A 13,941-nucleotide genomic window follows, 5' to 3' on the forward strand; every position below is an offset into this window, starting at 1 on the left:
AGAATAACATTAGTTTTAAATATTTACCAAATAGGACTGCAACAGTATTTATAACGGAGAAACAAGACATGAGTGCTTTAAATAATACAGATAAATTAATTTGGCTCAAATAAATTATGGTAGAGCCATTAAAATTATATGGTTAAAATTTTTTTATGAGATAGAAAAAGATTGGCAATGTACACATGCAAGTTACAAAAAATTTATATTCCATTCTCAATTATGTAATCCAAGTGTGTATATAATCAAATGTATATAAAATGTTTTTGGTATCATTGGGTGATTAAATTGATGATGATTTTTTATTCTTTGAGTTTTTACCCTGAGTAAAAATATATTCCTTTTATAAATAAACAAATTGTTTTGGCAAATGAACAATGAGTTTTTTTAACTGCAATAGAAGAAATTAAGGTTAACATGAGTAAGAGTCTTTCAGTGAATTGGTTTCCAAGGAAAGATCCTGGATCTTTTTTATTTCCAGAGGCACAAAAGCAGCCCCAAACTGATTAGAAGTCCAGATTATTCTAGTGTAGTTTCTTCTAGTCTATGATTTTTTTTTTTTTTAACTCATGCTGTGGTCACAAGATTATATCAATTTCTCTGAGCAGGTCCATGGAGGATTTCATTTTTTTCTTCTATTGAGTTTTCAAGAACTGCATCAGTTTTGCTGTGGAATTTTTATATTCTAATAAAAAATGAGAAGAGTAGAGAAATAAAATTAATCTCTGTAACTGAAGAACAGACAGGCAAATGAAATCAAAATCTATGGCCAAGTGAAAATTCTTGTACCATATGCATATTGTAATTCTAAAAGATAGATTGCCCTTCCTTTGATTGCCATAGTTTAAAAACAATGGCTGCCTCAGATACTTGGTAAGAATACATTGAAGCAGAGGAAATTGTCAGTGCAGAGATCTTAGGAGTTTATTAGAAGGTATTTTCATTTTTTTTTTTGGAGGACTGTGGTAGGGTCCATATAGACAATACAAGAGTCTGTACTGGAAAGGAATGGGGGAATAAAAAGAAACTGAGCAGAAATAGACCTTTGGAGCTAACTTGGGAGGATAGTTTAGCCTAAAAGGTTCTTCACTTCCTTTCCTTTACTCCTCTTTTTAAAAATTCTGCCTTTGAAATCATGACTGAGATGACAGATGGCATTTTGCATCTTTTCTAAAAAAATTATTACATTTGTGACACATCAGCCATAAATAGCTGAATATTCATACCCAACAGCAAATGTTCATAGGAAAAGGAAGAGTATTTTCCATGTAACCTCTCTTTTATAATTATGACTAAGTCTAATTAAAAAAAAAATCCCTAAATACATACTAGTTCAGTGAAAAGAGTATTGCTTTTTAAAATGTAATGGAACACTAGCTAACATTAGGTTTTAATATTTACACAGCAATGAACTATGAAAAAGCAACAGTGGAAATACTATTGCAGTTGAGGTCACAGATAGGTAAAGAAGACTGGAAAACAGCTTGTCTCATTAGAACTGTCAGTGATAAGGCTGCTTATTTAAAGGGGCTGCCGAAGTTCCTCTGCACTTCTAAAACTCCCATGAGGATTCATTATTAGTCGCTCTATTTTCATCAGATTGAGAGAAGCCCAGGAAATTCAACACCAGCTTGAATAGAGATTACCATCTGGTAATTGAAAGTGGTGGTAAATGAAGAGATTCCAAATGGCGTCTATTCCGGAGATGGAAGTTTATTCAAAGGGTTTTAGCTTTAGGTGTACATATGTACATTATTGGTCTTTGCTAGCAAATACGAAAATTAGAAAAATGAGACGAATTTGAAAGCCTCCTGGGAAAATTATTTCTGTCAGCCCTTGTGAAGTTGTCGGTTGTACCATATACTTAGAACAGGAAGCAAACATACTGCTTTCTTCTCATTTTTCTTGCCTGAATAGACCTTTTGGCGAAAGAGGGCACTCTGACTGATGGGGCTCGCTGCAGAGATGGGACCAGCTATGAGATCAGGAATTCTAGTGCCAGAAGCAAGCAGGATACACTTTAAGGAACGTGTATCACTCAAGGGGAGACCCGCAGGAGAACCGGAATCGAGGCAGACAAAACAAGTGATACAGATTTACAAGATAAAGATCACAGAAACAGCTAAACAGGAAAGCCAGCACAGAGCATGAGCAAAATGCTAGAAGGAAAAGATCACACAAAAGCAGTCTTCTCTAAGTACTTCCTGCAGGCCAGGGAATTAACTCTGGGGGGATCCCCAAGCCCTTGATGAGATAAAGCAAGTGACTATAAACTTGGTGAAAATGGGAGTAAGGAGGATAGACAGATATTCAGGGTCACTTCCTCTGCCCATTTCCCATTGGCTTCTTTGGTTGCTGCTTCTCACTGGTTCTCAATACTGGCTGCACTTTAATCACCTTGGGGAGGTTTTAGAAAATACCCAAGCTTGGTTCCACACCAAACTGATTAAGTCAGAATCTCTGGGACATAAGGCCCAGATACCAGTATATTTTAGAAGCTTTACCAGTGATTCTTTTTTTTTTCTTTTTAAGTTTATTTACTTATTTTGAGAGATACTGAGACAGCATGAATGGGGTAGGGGCAGAGAGAGAGAGGGAGACAAAATCCCAAGCAGGCTCCACACTGTCATTGCAGTGCCCGATATGGGGCTTGAACCCACGAAACTGTGAGATCGTGACTTGAGAGCCAAAACCAAGAGTCGGACGCTTAATCGACTAAGCCACCCAGGTACCCCTTTAAGGTGATTCTAAAGTCCACCGGGAGTGAGGAAGCACAGGTCAACGTAGATTATGAAGCACTGTGCAATTATCCAGTTAATCCTTGCTTAATTAGATTGATCCATTTCACAAAGGTTCAACATTTCTAGATATGGGGAGACCGGGCGATGGGGTAGGGCCTTTTCACTTCTGCATTGTTAAGTCATGAGGAGGCAGGCTGCCTCTAGGAGATAATGATTTCGGTGGTACAGTTTTCTTCAGCAAAGACTGAAGATTCCCTAAAGAGCTAATGGCTGAGGGCTGTCTTCTGGCAACCACAACAGCTAGGCAACAAGCCCATCCTTTCTAAAAGGGAATCTGAGTGAGAGACCTGCCATGGTCCACCCTGTACCCTCAGATCCATTTGGGTCAAGAGTAGGAGTGTCTCCTTTGTGACTCTGATGGGCTCCCTTCCCGAGGAAGAAGCATGGTAATGGGATGAGAAATAACCCCTGCTGCTGCAGCTGGTCTTGGAGCTGCCAAAGATGCCCATTTTCCCTCTTCTGTATCCATTGTGGATCATCCTTGCTCTCAGCCTCAACTTTCTGGTCCCAGTGGCATGACTAAGACTTCCATCCCCGGGGGGCCTGACCCTCCTGTTCATTCTGCCCTCTTCAGGCCAGGGTTGCTGCATTTGTCCATTTACCGTCAAATTTAGACATGGAAGTACCAAGAGGGACCCAAGTGGATTACTGGGTGCCAAACATGTTCCTTCCTGCCCTCATTATATAGCAATAGCCCTACTTCCTTATGTGTTGCAGACTATGAGTCTGGAGTTCTCTCTTGTCCGGCAAGAGAGCAGATGCAAAATTGAATATGAGAGAGGCTAATGTCCAGGAGGAGACAAGAACCCCAAACAGGGGTTTCCTCTCCGTATTTATTGAGTGCACAAGGTCGTACACACATGGTGAAAGTGAAGAAAATAAGATCTTACACACGTGGTGAAGGTGGAGAAAACAATCAGACAGTTATCATTAACTTGTGTGTGTAAGAAGCAAAGAGTCTAGGGGGCAAGTGGCGTTTGTGATCAAGGTATATGGGCATCAGATGGAAAGTAAGTTCCTGCAGGTGATACAACAAGTTGCTCGTGATCCCAGTACAATATCTTGATAGCTCACCTGAGACACTTTCACCCCATGGTGGCGGCTTTCCACACTGTTTTTTTTCTAACCCATTTATATAAGTAGAACCTACTTCCCCACAATTAAGATGATCAGAGTTGACCAGCCTTGCCAAGATGGTGGTCTCTCTTCCTGGATGCCTTGGCACCAGGGGCCTACAGTGCTCAGGTGGTAACTGTAGCTGATGTTCAGTGGGACCCCTGCCTTGTCTTCTAGGGAAAGTGGGCTACTTTGGGGATCAGGACCTTTTAAACCCATGGAGCCAAAGTTTCAGGGATGGGAAGCACACATCCCTAAGTGACGCACTGGGACTGATGTTGTATTAGTTTCCCAGCCCTGCCGTAACAAATTACCACAAACTCTGTGACTTAAAACGACAGAAATTTATTCTGTCATCGTTTTGGAGGCTAAATGTATGAAATCAAGATGCCCGAAGGCCATGCTCCCTTGTAAGACTCTAAGGAAGAATCCTTCCTTAACTTTTAGCTTCTGCTGACTGTCAGAAGTCCATGGCATGCCTTGGCTTGTGACGCAAGAATTACAGCCTCTGCCTTCGTCTTCACACAACCTTCTTCCCTCAATGTGTCAGTCTCTGTGTCTCTGTCCCAATAAGGTGGACACTTATAAGAACGGGAGTTGTTGGATTTGGGCCACCCTAATCCAGTATGACATCATTTTAAGTAGATGATATCTACAAAAACCCTGTATAAAAATTAGGGTCGCATTTGCAACCACCAGGGGTTAGGACTTTTGTTTTATCTTTTTGGAGGACACAGTTAAACCCTCAATAGATGCTAAGCAGGGACCTTTCTACTTCCACTCTTGGTTCCCACACCCATGTATCCTATGTACTAGGGACATGGCATCACATAAAGGTCTTTGATGTTAGTTATACTGTGCCCTAGAATATGGCATCTCTTCTTTGTAAAGTAGTGATAAGTACTTGTTTCCTGGGTCTCTTATGGTGGTTTTCCTTACACTAGATAGGACATACCATGCCAGTCCTTTCTCCACAAACACTCTTGTGTATATTTGTTTTTCAGCCCTTATGAAAAAGGCTGGCACCACAAACTGTAAATGCTGACTTTTACTTCTTTATAGGGTGTCCTTCTGTTCTCAGAGAATAATTAAAATCAACCAGAAACTTGAGGATTTTCTCTTCTATTTTTTTAAAAATTTAAAAAATATTCCAGTATATAGTGTTTTCTCTTTTATACTGTTTTTATTTATTTTTGAGAGAGAGAGGGAGAGACTGAGTGTGAGCGGGGGAGGAGCAGAGAGAGAAATAGACACAAGAGTCCAAAGAAGGCTCCAGGCTCCGTGCTCTCAGCACAGAGCCCGACGTGGGGGGTCTAACCCACAAACTGCAAGATCATGACCTGAACCGAAGTCAGATGCTTAACCGACTTGAGCCACCCAGGCACCCCCAGCATTTCTCTTTTAAACAAAAGGGAACATTTTGTTACAAATATTGTCATTTTTCTAATCTGCCTTCATTCGAGTATTTTTTTTTAGAGTGTTTGCAAAACCCTACTCTGGGTCCTTTAAAAGATGAATCCCTTTGTATTCTCTGTGGGTTTTATACAGTATTTGAAATTGAAACATTAAATAACTTTTTCCCCAAATTTTTAATTAAATTCTAGTTAGTTGACATACAGTGAGTGCAACACTGGTTTCAGGAGTAGAATTCAGTGATTCATCACTTACACACAACACCCAGTGGTCATCACAACAACTGCCCTCCTTAATACCCATCACCTATCTAGCCCATCCCCCCACCCACCTCTCTCCATCAACCCTCAGTTTGTCTCTGTCTTTACAAGTCTGTCATGGTTTGTTTCCCTGTCTTCCCCTCTCCTCCAACATGGGAGTAAAATCATACGGTATTTGTCTAACTGATTTATTCACTGAGCATAATACACTCTAGCTCCATCCACATTGTTGCAAATAGCAAGATTCCGTTCTTTTTGATGACTGAGTAATATTCCATAACATGTGTATATTATGTACATATATATGTATATACACACACGCCACATCTTTTTTATCCATTCATCAGTGAATGGACATTTGGGCTTCATGTACCCCTCCAAATCTGTATTTTTGTAACCTTTGGATAAATACCTGGTAGTGTTATAAATGAAGGAACAGTTCCCAGAATTAAGATTTCCTAAATGTTAGAATCGGTCTGTAAACATGTGAGCTCACCCCTCTTTAAAGGGCAGTACAGGAAACCAATTTGACAATAAATTTCATATATTTAAAAAAATAATAATAAAAAAATTAAAAAAAATAAAGGGCAGTACAACCACATGCTGGTCTCAATAGGATTGATAAAACTTGCTTTCCTCATGAAAACTGTGACCAGTTCTGAAGAATTCTGACCAACTGGGGCCGGTGCATTTGTTGTGTATTAGTTAACCACTGAAGTGTCATCATGCTGTCAGGAAAGAGTGTTAGTTTGTTGAAACAATTCTTAAAATTGTTCTTCAGATATTCTGTATTTTTCCTGGTCAGTCCCTTTCTTGGAAAAGCCTTGAAAGGTATTTTGAGTGAGTAGAAATTCAGTTCATTTTCAGTCTTAGAATAATTTAATTTCCATTTTCCTGACCACCTAAGTTTGATGGGATGATTTGCTTCCTCAAATTCGGAAGGGGTAGAAGGAAAACAAGCAAACAAAGAAACTCATCATATTTTCAATACTGCTTTTAATTAAATGCTATTAAATATTTATTCAACCAAATATGTCAATACTACTACTAAGAAATATATTGTTCTTTAGATAGGAATTAAGGAAACTAGACAAGCAAATGCTGACAAGAGGCCAAACTTGGAAATTTGGACATTATTATGTATTTAACATACTTTTGCTGAGTGTAGAAATTGAATTTGGCAAAATATTATCCCATTTTCTTGTATTTATAATAATAAATAACCAAGGTATTCATCTAAAATTGAGAATGTTTTTCTCCTTCCTCTTCTTTGCTATACAGTTTAGTTTTTAAATATAGAACTCCTCTTTTGTCATTGTTCATTTCCTCACAACCCTATACATCTGCCATAACATTTTGCTGAGACTCGGCAAAATTGTCATACATTTTCCCCATTTTTAAAAAAGTTCTGTGTAATTGTTAATTTTATCTGTTGTTAATTTGGAAATATTGCCAAGGAATGTCATAAAAATGCCAGTTTGTTTTTAGATGGCAATAAGATTTTAGAGTAGGACTGGACATTCTGGCCAAAACTGAGCCATTAAGAACTTTATAGGGGCACCTGGGTGGCTCAGCTTGTTAAGTGTCCAACTCTTGACTTCAGCTAGGTCATAATCTCATGGTTTGTGAGTTCAAGCCCTTCATAGAGCTCTATGATGACAGTGTGGAGCCTGCTTGGGATTCATTCTCTCTCTCTCTCCCTCTCTCTCTCTCTCTCTGTCCCTCCCCACTTGTACACATGTGCTTGCTCTCTTTTTCTCTCAAAATAAATAAATAAACTTTACAAAAAATTGCTAAAAAAAACAACAAAAAATGACGTTTGTAAAAATTAGACCCCAGGTGTTTTCTTATTCATCCCACCCCACCCCTGACTGCTACTTTCCCTGTTGCTCCTTCCTACCATACCCTTTCCAGTCTTTCTGATCTTAAATCACAAATTGAAGTGTCCTTGCATGGACCCTCCTCTTAGTTCCCAAACCTTCCTGTTTGGCTAAGCACACTCATGCATAATCTATATCTCCTGGAAATTGAATTAGATATTGCCTGTGGGGCATTGGGCATGTTGCCTAATATATAAAACACAGTGAGTAAATGAAAAGAATAGTCATGGGTTCTCTTAATGCTATTATTTCATTTATTTATTTCCCAAGAATCATAGTTAGTAAGTACTCTTATTTTCCATTTCACAAATGAGGAACCTGAGGATCTTGGATTTTAATTAACATGCTTGAGGTCACACAGCTACTAAGGAGTGGAAGTGGTGGTTTTACTTCAATGCAAAGATTTTCATTATTAGCTCTACAACTAATAAGAGGAATTCACATTGAAGGATGACTGAATCCTCTGAATATTTGCCTCTCACAAATAACATCTCATTAATGGAAGTGAACATGGCATTTATGTGAGGATTGTTTTATCGGGAAGACTTCCTTTTCTTTCTTGTGTGTATTCAGGACCAGAAGCTTGCTGAACCACTTGCAAATATTCTAATTAATGCAGAACTCATAAGGAAAAAAACACGCAATCCTTGAAACAAGCTCCCAAATTGATATCATGTAACTGAAGCAAATGTAGTCAGCATTCTCACTAATTTTCCATAAGTGTTTTTCTCAATTATAGGCCAATAATGCCATTTTTTAAATTTCAAATTGAGCAATACTCTAAAGGTTTGTTGTTTCTTCAGTGCTGTGGAAATCTGACTGGTTGAGAAAGCAGCACAGCAAAAATTAGCAATGAACTTGCTGGGATTGGCACTGGGTATTATATGTAAATGATGAATCACTAACTACTCCTGAAACTAATATTACTCTATATCTTAGCTAACTGGAATTTAAATAAAAGCATGAACCATTAAAAAAAGTTAATAATGAGTTTCCTATTTTTGTCCCCAAAATGGTGATAAGTTTCTGTCAATTTGAAGAAATGTATTATTTAATTTAGAAGCTATTGCATTTAGCAGTTTGAAAGATTATTTTTTTTATCAATTTTGAAACAGTCTGCTGAAAACTGAGGTTTATCAGTGGCAATAATCTCAAGGGGAAATCATTTAAATTTCCAAATTGGATCCATTGCCATTCCTGTTGCTGGCAACCTCTCTGTGGGAGATGTTGTATTTCTAGGCACTTCCTTGTGATTCATTTCTTCTGCAAAAGTTAAAAGTGCCATCACAAAAAGTTTAAAGGAAAAAGAAATACTTGAGGCGCCTGGGTGGCTCAGTCGGTTAAGCGTTCGACTTCGGCTCAGGTTATGATCTCATGGTTGGTGAGTTTGAGCCCCACATGGGCTCTGTGCTGACAGCTCAGAACCTGGATCCTGCTTTGGATTCTGGGTCTCCCTCTGTCTTTCTCTGCCCCTCCCTCACTAGCGCGTGCGCGCATGCGTGCTCTCTCTCTCTCTCTATCTCTCTCTCTGTCTCTCTCTCAAAAATGAATAAATAAGTATTAAAAAAAGAAATACTTAACCAAAAATGTTAGTTAAGAAAGAAATCCATATTAACCAAAAGATGTTTAAAATTAATGGAAAGTTATATATATGTTTATGTTTATTAACTAAATTAAGCATTGTAGTAAAGCTAGTATTCTAAGATTATCTATGCTTCTGATTTATTACACTAATATTTCATGATTTAACTGCAACTACAAGAGAATGTGAATAGACACGGAGAGCAGCAGTTTCAACATTTTTACTCTTATGTATGTTAATACACAGTTCTGCCTCTCATACATATGCACGTATATATGCAATGTACATAGGTATGTGTGTGTATGTACATATATATATATACATTTGTGTGCTTATCTATATAAATATGTGAAGTTTGAGTTTAGCTTCACAAAGAATGTATATAAAATGTTTTAAAAGTAGAAGACAATTTAAATTACAAATTATCTTTGCCAACTTAGATATAATCACCAAATGTTTGATATTTATTTTTAGAGCAGAAGAATGATTTTCATTCAGTTTTGGACTGGTGAAAGATAGTTTCTTTCATGTGTGGTCATATTCAGTGTTTTAAATACATTTACTAATAATCAGTAAGATTAAAGTAAATGTGGAGAAACTGAGTTATAAAATCACGTTAAAAAGTAATTTACTTGTTTACACAGCACTGGAGAGCATGGAAGGGTATTATTATAGAGACAATGTTTCGGTGGAAGAATTTCAAGCCCAGATAAATGCAGCCTCATTGGAAAAAGTCAAACAATATAACCAGAAACTCAGGTATGTAATCTTTCAGTTTTTTTTTAAAGTAAGAAGGTAAGTGTTTGTGTTTTGACAAGAGCAGAGCAATAGAGGTCCCGACATACGCGTTATTAAATGATTGATGATGATACTCCTTCTGATATGATGTCTTTTTATTTAAGGTTTAATATTTCAAATATTCTAACAAGTACACTTTTTGAAAATAAAATCGAAAAACAGTGTTTGAAAATTTTCATGCTATTGTCTTAATTGCTGAAGAAGATCAAAAATTAAATATTTATTAGATCATTAGCAGGGAGGGAAAAAGCATTGATATTTTATACTGGTGTCCCCTAGGAGGTTTCAGTGAATTAGGGGCAAATAAAATAGGGCTCCTTTATGTACCATTAAACACCTGGCATCCTGACAGTGAGAGAAGAATGTGGTTAACACAGAAGCTATGTCACAGCATGTACTTGGTATTGGAAAAATATCTACTTTCAAATACATATATTAATGTTTCGATTTTGCTGTTTTCCCCCCTCTAAAAATAGTGTTACTGGCAAAATAACCAATGGCAGGGAAGATTAGTCACAGTAAATGAAAGGGAAATGTGTTACAATTCAAACTTTAACTTTCAACAAATTATTAGCATATATAACTCCCTCTTACCTGATGAATTATTCCGCGAAGAGATTATCTTTTTAAATTACTTACAGATTACAGCTTTTATTTTTAAGAGAAAAAATACTCTTGTTTTACCTTAAGCCTTAATGATTCAAAAATCGTTTTTATATTATAATTTATTTCGTATTACATTATAACTGTTATAACATTTTTTTGGTTTTGTCCACAATATGGCGAGACTATGAAGATAAATTAATTCCTAAAATTCCTGACAGGAAGAGGTATTCGTTCTCGTCGTATGAACGAAGGGTAGGCTCTTTCACCACAGATGCTTTCTCTTGCTTCCCCTGCCTCACACAGTCCCTTTCCGTAGGTTCTTTACTTTTCTTCCGTCACGTTAATCACTTCTGAAGCTCTCAACCTCAAAACCCCCAGTATCTTTTTGGCTTCTCATTTTCTCTTCCTTCCTAAAATATAGTTGGAGATCCTGATGAGTCTGACAGAAATGTCTCTTGGACTGCCCCCACTTTACTCTCTCATCTAGGTCACTGTTTCTCAAAGACATATAATGTACTGACTCCTTTCATAAGAAAAAACAAACAAAAAAGTTCATCTTAAATTCTTAAATGGTGTGTCCACTGAGTAACACTGCCCAGTCTTGGTCAATCTGACCAATCTCCTGTCTCTAAGACCCCATGTTGTTTTAATCTCAGGATTTTGCTTCCAGATAATAATTTTAAGTTATCTATCTTACTGTGTCACTCTTCTTGCTCAAAAGATTTGGTGATTTCTTATTGTCCCCAAAAGGACTCACAACCTCCTTACACTGGCAGTCAAGATCTTTCATGACTTGACCTGAGATTTCTTTTCTCCGCCTGTGCTCCAGCCATGCTGTACTCTCCTTATATCCAGTCATGCACCGTAGTCTCCTTGCTCCATGACTGTTCACCATCCACCTAGCATCTGGTCTTCCATCTCCAGCCGCTTATAAAGCTACTATTCCAATGATTCAATGTCCAGCTCTAGTATGCTCTTCTTAATAAAATATTTTTCTTTTATTATTGGGCTAGGATGAGGCCTGGGCATTAGACTGTCTAGAAGTCTCCTAGGAGTTTCTGATGTGCAGCTGGAATTGAAAACCAATTCCCTAGATCCCAGAGTTCTGTTTATAAAAAATATTTTATACTACTTTTTTTCCTTAAGTTTATTTATTTATTTTGAGAGGGGGAGAGAGGTAGGGAGAGAGGGAATCCCAAGCAGGCTCCACACCTTCAGCATGGAGCTCGATGTGGGGCTCAAACCCACGAACCATGAGATCATGACCTGAGCTGAAACCAAGAGCCAGATGCTCAACTGACTGAGCCCCCAGGTGCCCTAGATTCCAGAGGTCTCAAAGGATGACCCCCCAGGCCAGCAATGTCAGTGCCATCTGCAAACTTGTTAAAAAAAAATCTTAGGTAGACCCAGCAGTCTGGGTTATAATAAGCCTTGCAGGTGATTCTCACACACACTCAAATTTCAGAAGCACTGCCCTTGGCTAAATAAATGTCCAACCACTCTGCCAGTCTTTCATTTTACTTTATTTATGACTACTATGGAATTCTGTTTTTCTCCCTGATGATGCCGTTATGTGTATAGATCTCTCATCTTTATTTTATGATTAGCTCTTTAAGATGAGGGATACACTGGGGCTCCTGGGCAGCTCAGTCACTTGAGCATCTGGGGCTCAGGTCATGATGTCATTGGTTCGTGAGTTTAAACCTGCTTTGGGCTCTGTGCTGACAGCTTAGAGCCTGGAGCCTGCTTGGGATTCTGTGTCTCCTTCTCTGTCTGCCGCCCCGCTGTGCACTAGTGTTCTGTCTCTCTCTATCTCTCTTTCTTTCTCTCAAAAATAAATAATAAAAAAAAAAGATGAGGGATACATTTATCTTGGTGTTTCCCATGGTGTCTGTCAAAGTATTTTGCATAAGAAGTTCTCCAAAATGTATGTTGAGTTGCATGAAATTATTTAGATACAACAAGCCAGAGAGAAGTGGGGATGTCACCTAACATTCATGCCCCTGTGGATCTTTGTATTTTTAACCAGAAATATAATGGATACTCACATATAACAGGTACCTGATGTTTAAGATTTTTTATGAAAATAAACAATATGTGTATTAATGCATGCTATCCTCTTCACATAAAACATTTTCATGTATCTTTTCTAGAGAAAACATTTTCAAAAGCACAAACCCCTCAGGACTAATTGGTGCTCTTGTCAGTAATTAGCTGCTATATATCCTATTTGTTGCATATTAGATTTCCTTTGCACAGGAAGACAATTATTTTCCTCTTTACTTCCAGTAATGCCTTCTCTTCCTGCCTATTTCTTGAATAAGGCTGTTAATTTCTTCCTTAATTTTTCCTGTTACTTTGTAATCATAAATACTCTGAAACTACTCTTGGGCAATCTTTTTTTGGTTTTGGGGGCTACAGACCAACGTTGACCATTTCTTTAAAGGGGCTGTTACTATCCTTTGTAGAAAAATAACCCCCAGGTGTCTCTAGTTCATTATAATCCAGAGCCTTTTGAACACTTTCACTGAAAACCATATCATTCTTGATGTTACTTTGTTTATTTGCTAATTAGACCTCAGAAAAGGCCTTTTTTTTTTTTTTACAACAAACCAAGAAACATAAATAAATGAACTAGTGTTTTTTTTAGAAAGCATTCTTTAGATTACAAGTTTCAGAAACCAAACTCAAACTGGTGTAAACAAAATAATGCATTGGCATATGTAACAGGTATATTCAAGGCATGTGGCGCTGGCTGCGTTAGGCACAGCTAGATCCAAGGATATGGTCTTGGGTGGGGGGCGCGGCTTTCTTTCCCTGTCTCTTAGTACTTTTTTCCTCTGTGTGGGCTTCATTGTTGTTACACATTTGGGTAAAGATGGTCACTGCAGACCAGTGTTGCAGTCAAAGAAGAGAATGTGTCCACCCCCCCGTTACTCCTCCACAGAGAGTTCCACCAAAAGTCCCGAGGAGGCATTCATTGGCCAGACCCAAGTCACGTGCCCATTCTTGGGCGGGCTCAGCATCACAGAAGTCCACACCAATCAGCTGTCACAAAAGGAACAAAGTAAGGATGCTCGACAAGAGGGAATAATGGATTTCATTCTAGTTATAGTCTCTAGAACAACAAAGAACAGGTGCAAAAATTTACTACTTTAAAGATGATGATAGCCATAATACCTACCAATTTTTAAGAATATATTGAGTCGGTCACAATTCTAGGTGAGTTATGTGGATTATTTAACAAAACTGGTAAGTTCCATATTACCATTTCCATGTTAAGGGAAACTTATACAAGTTTACCCAGATAATAAGTAGTAAAATCAAAATTTAAATCACAGGCCTTTTTTCTCTAATTTAGAGTCTATACTATTTGTTCTGTGTTAGGCTGGCTTAGTGACTGGAGTGAACATAATATGCTGAAAACAAATTCTCTGTTACTAAGTTTTGGTGTCCGGTACGATCAAGTGCCCCCAATTGCTCTG

General features: G+C 37.9%; 1 protein-coding gene across 5 annotated transcripts in view; it reads left to right on the forward strand.

The window, feature by feature from the left end:
* Window positions 1-13,941, forward strand: part of PREX2 (phosphatidylinositol-3,4,5-trisphosphate dependent Rac exchange factor 2) — a 295,426-nt gene that overhangs the window by 211,539 nt on the left and 69,946 nt on the right. For all 5 annotated transcript variants that reach the window (XR_013553558.2, XR_013553556.2, XR_013553557.2 and 2 more), the window contains one exon: window positions 9,697-9,811. Coding sequence is in view for 2 of the 5 variants with exons in the window: in XM_078441822.2 (XP_078297948.2) it covers window positions 9,697-9,811 (115 nt within the window). In the remaining 3 variants the exon portion in view is untranslated. The remainder of the gene's footprint in view (window positions 1-9,696; window positions 9,812-13,941) is intronic.

The sequence above is a fragment of the Panthera onca genome, chromosome F2, assembly GCF_046562875.1.
Source record: "Panthera onca isolate mPanOnc1 chromosome F2, mPanOnc1 haplotype 2, whole genome shotgun sequence".
Classification (NCBI taxonomy): domain Eukaryota; kingdom Metazoa; phylum Chordata; class Mammalia; order Carnivora; family Felidae; genus Panthera; species Panthera onca.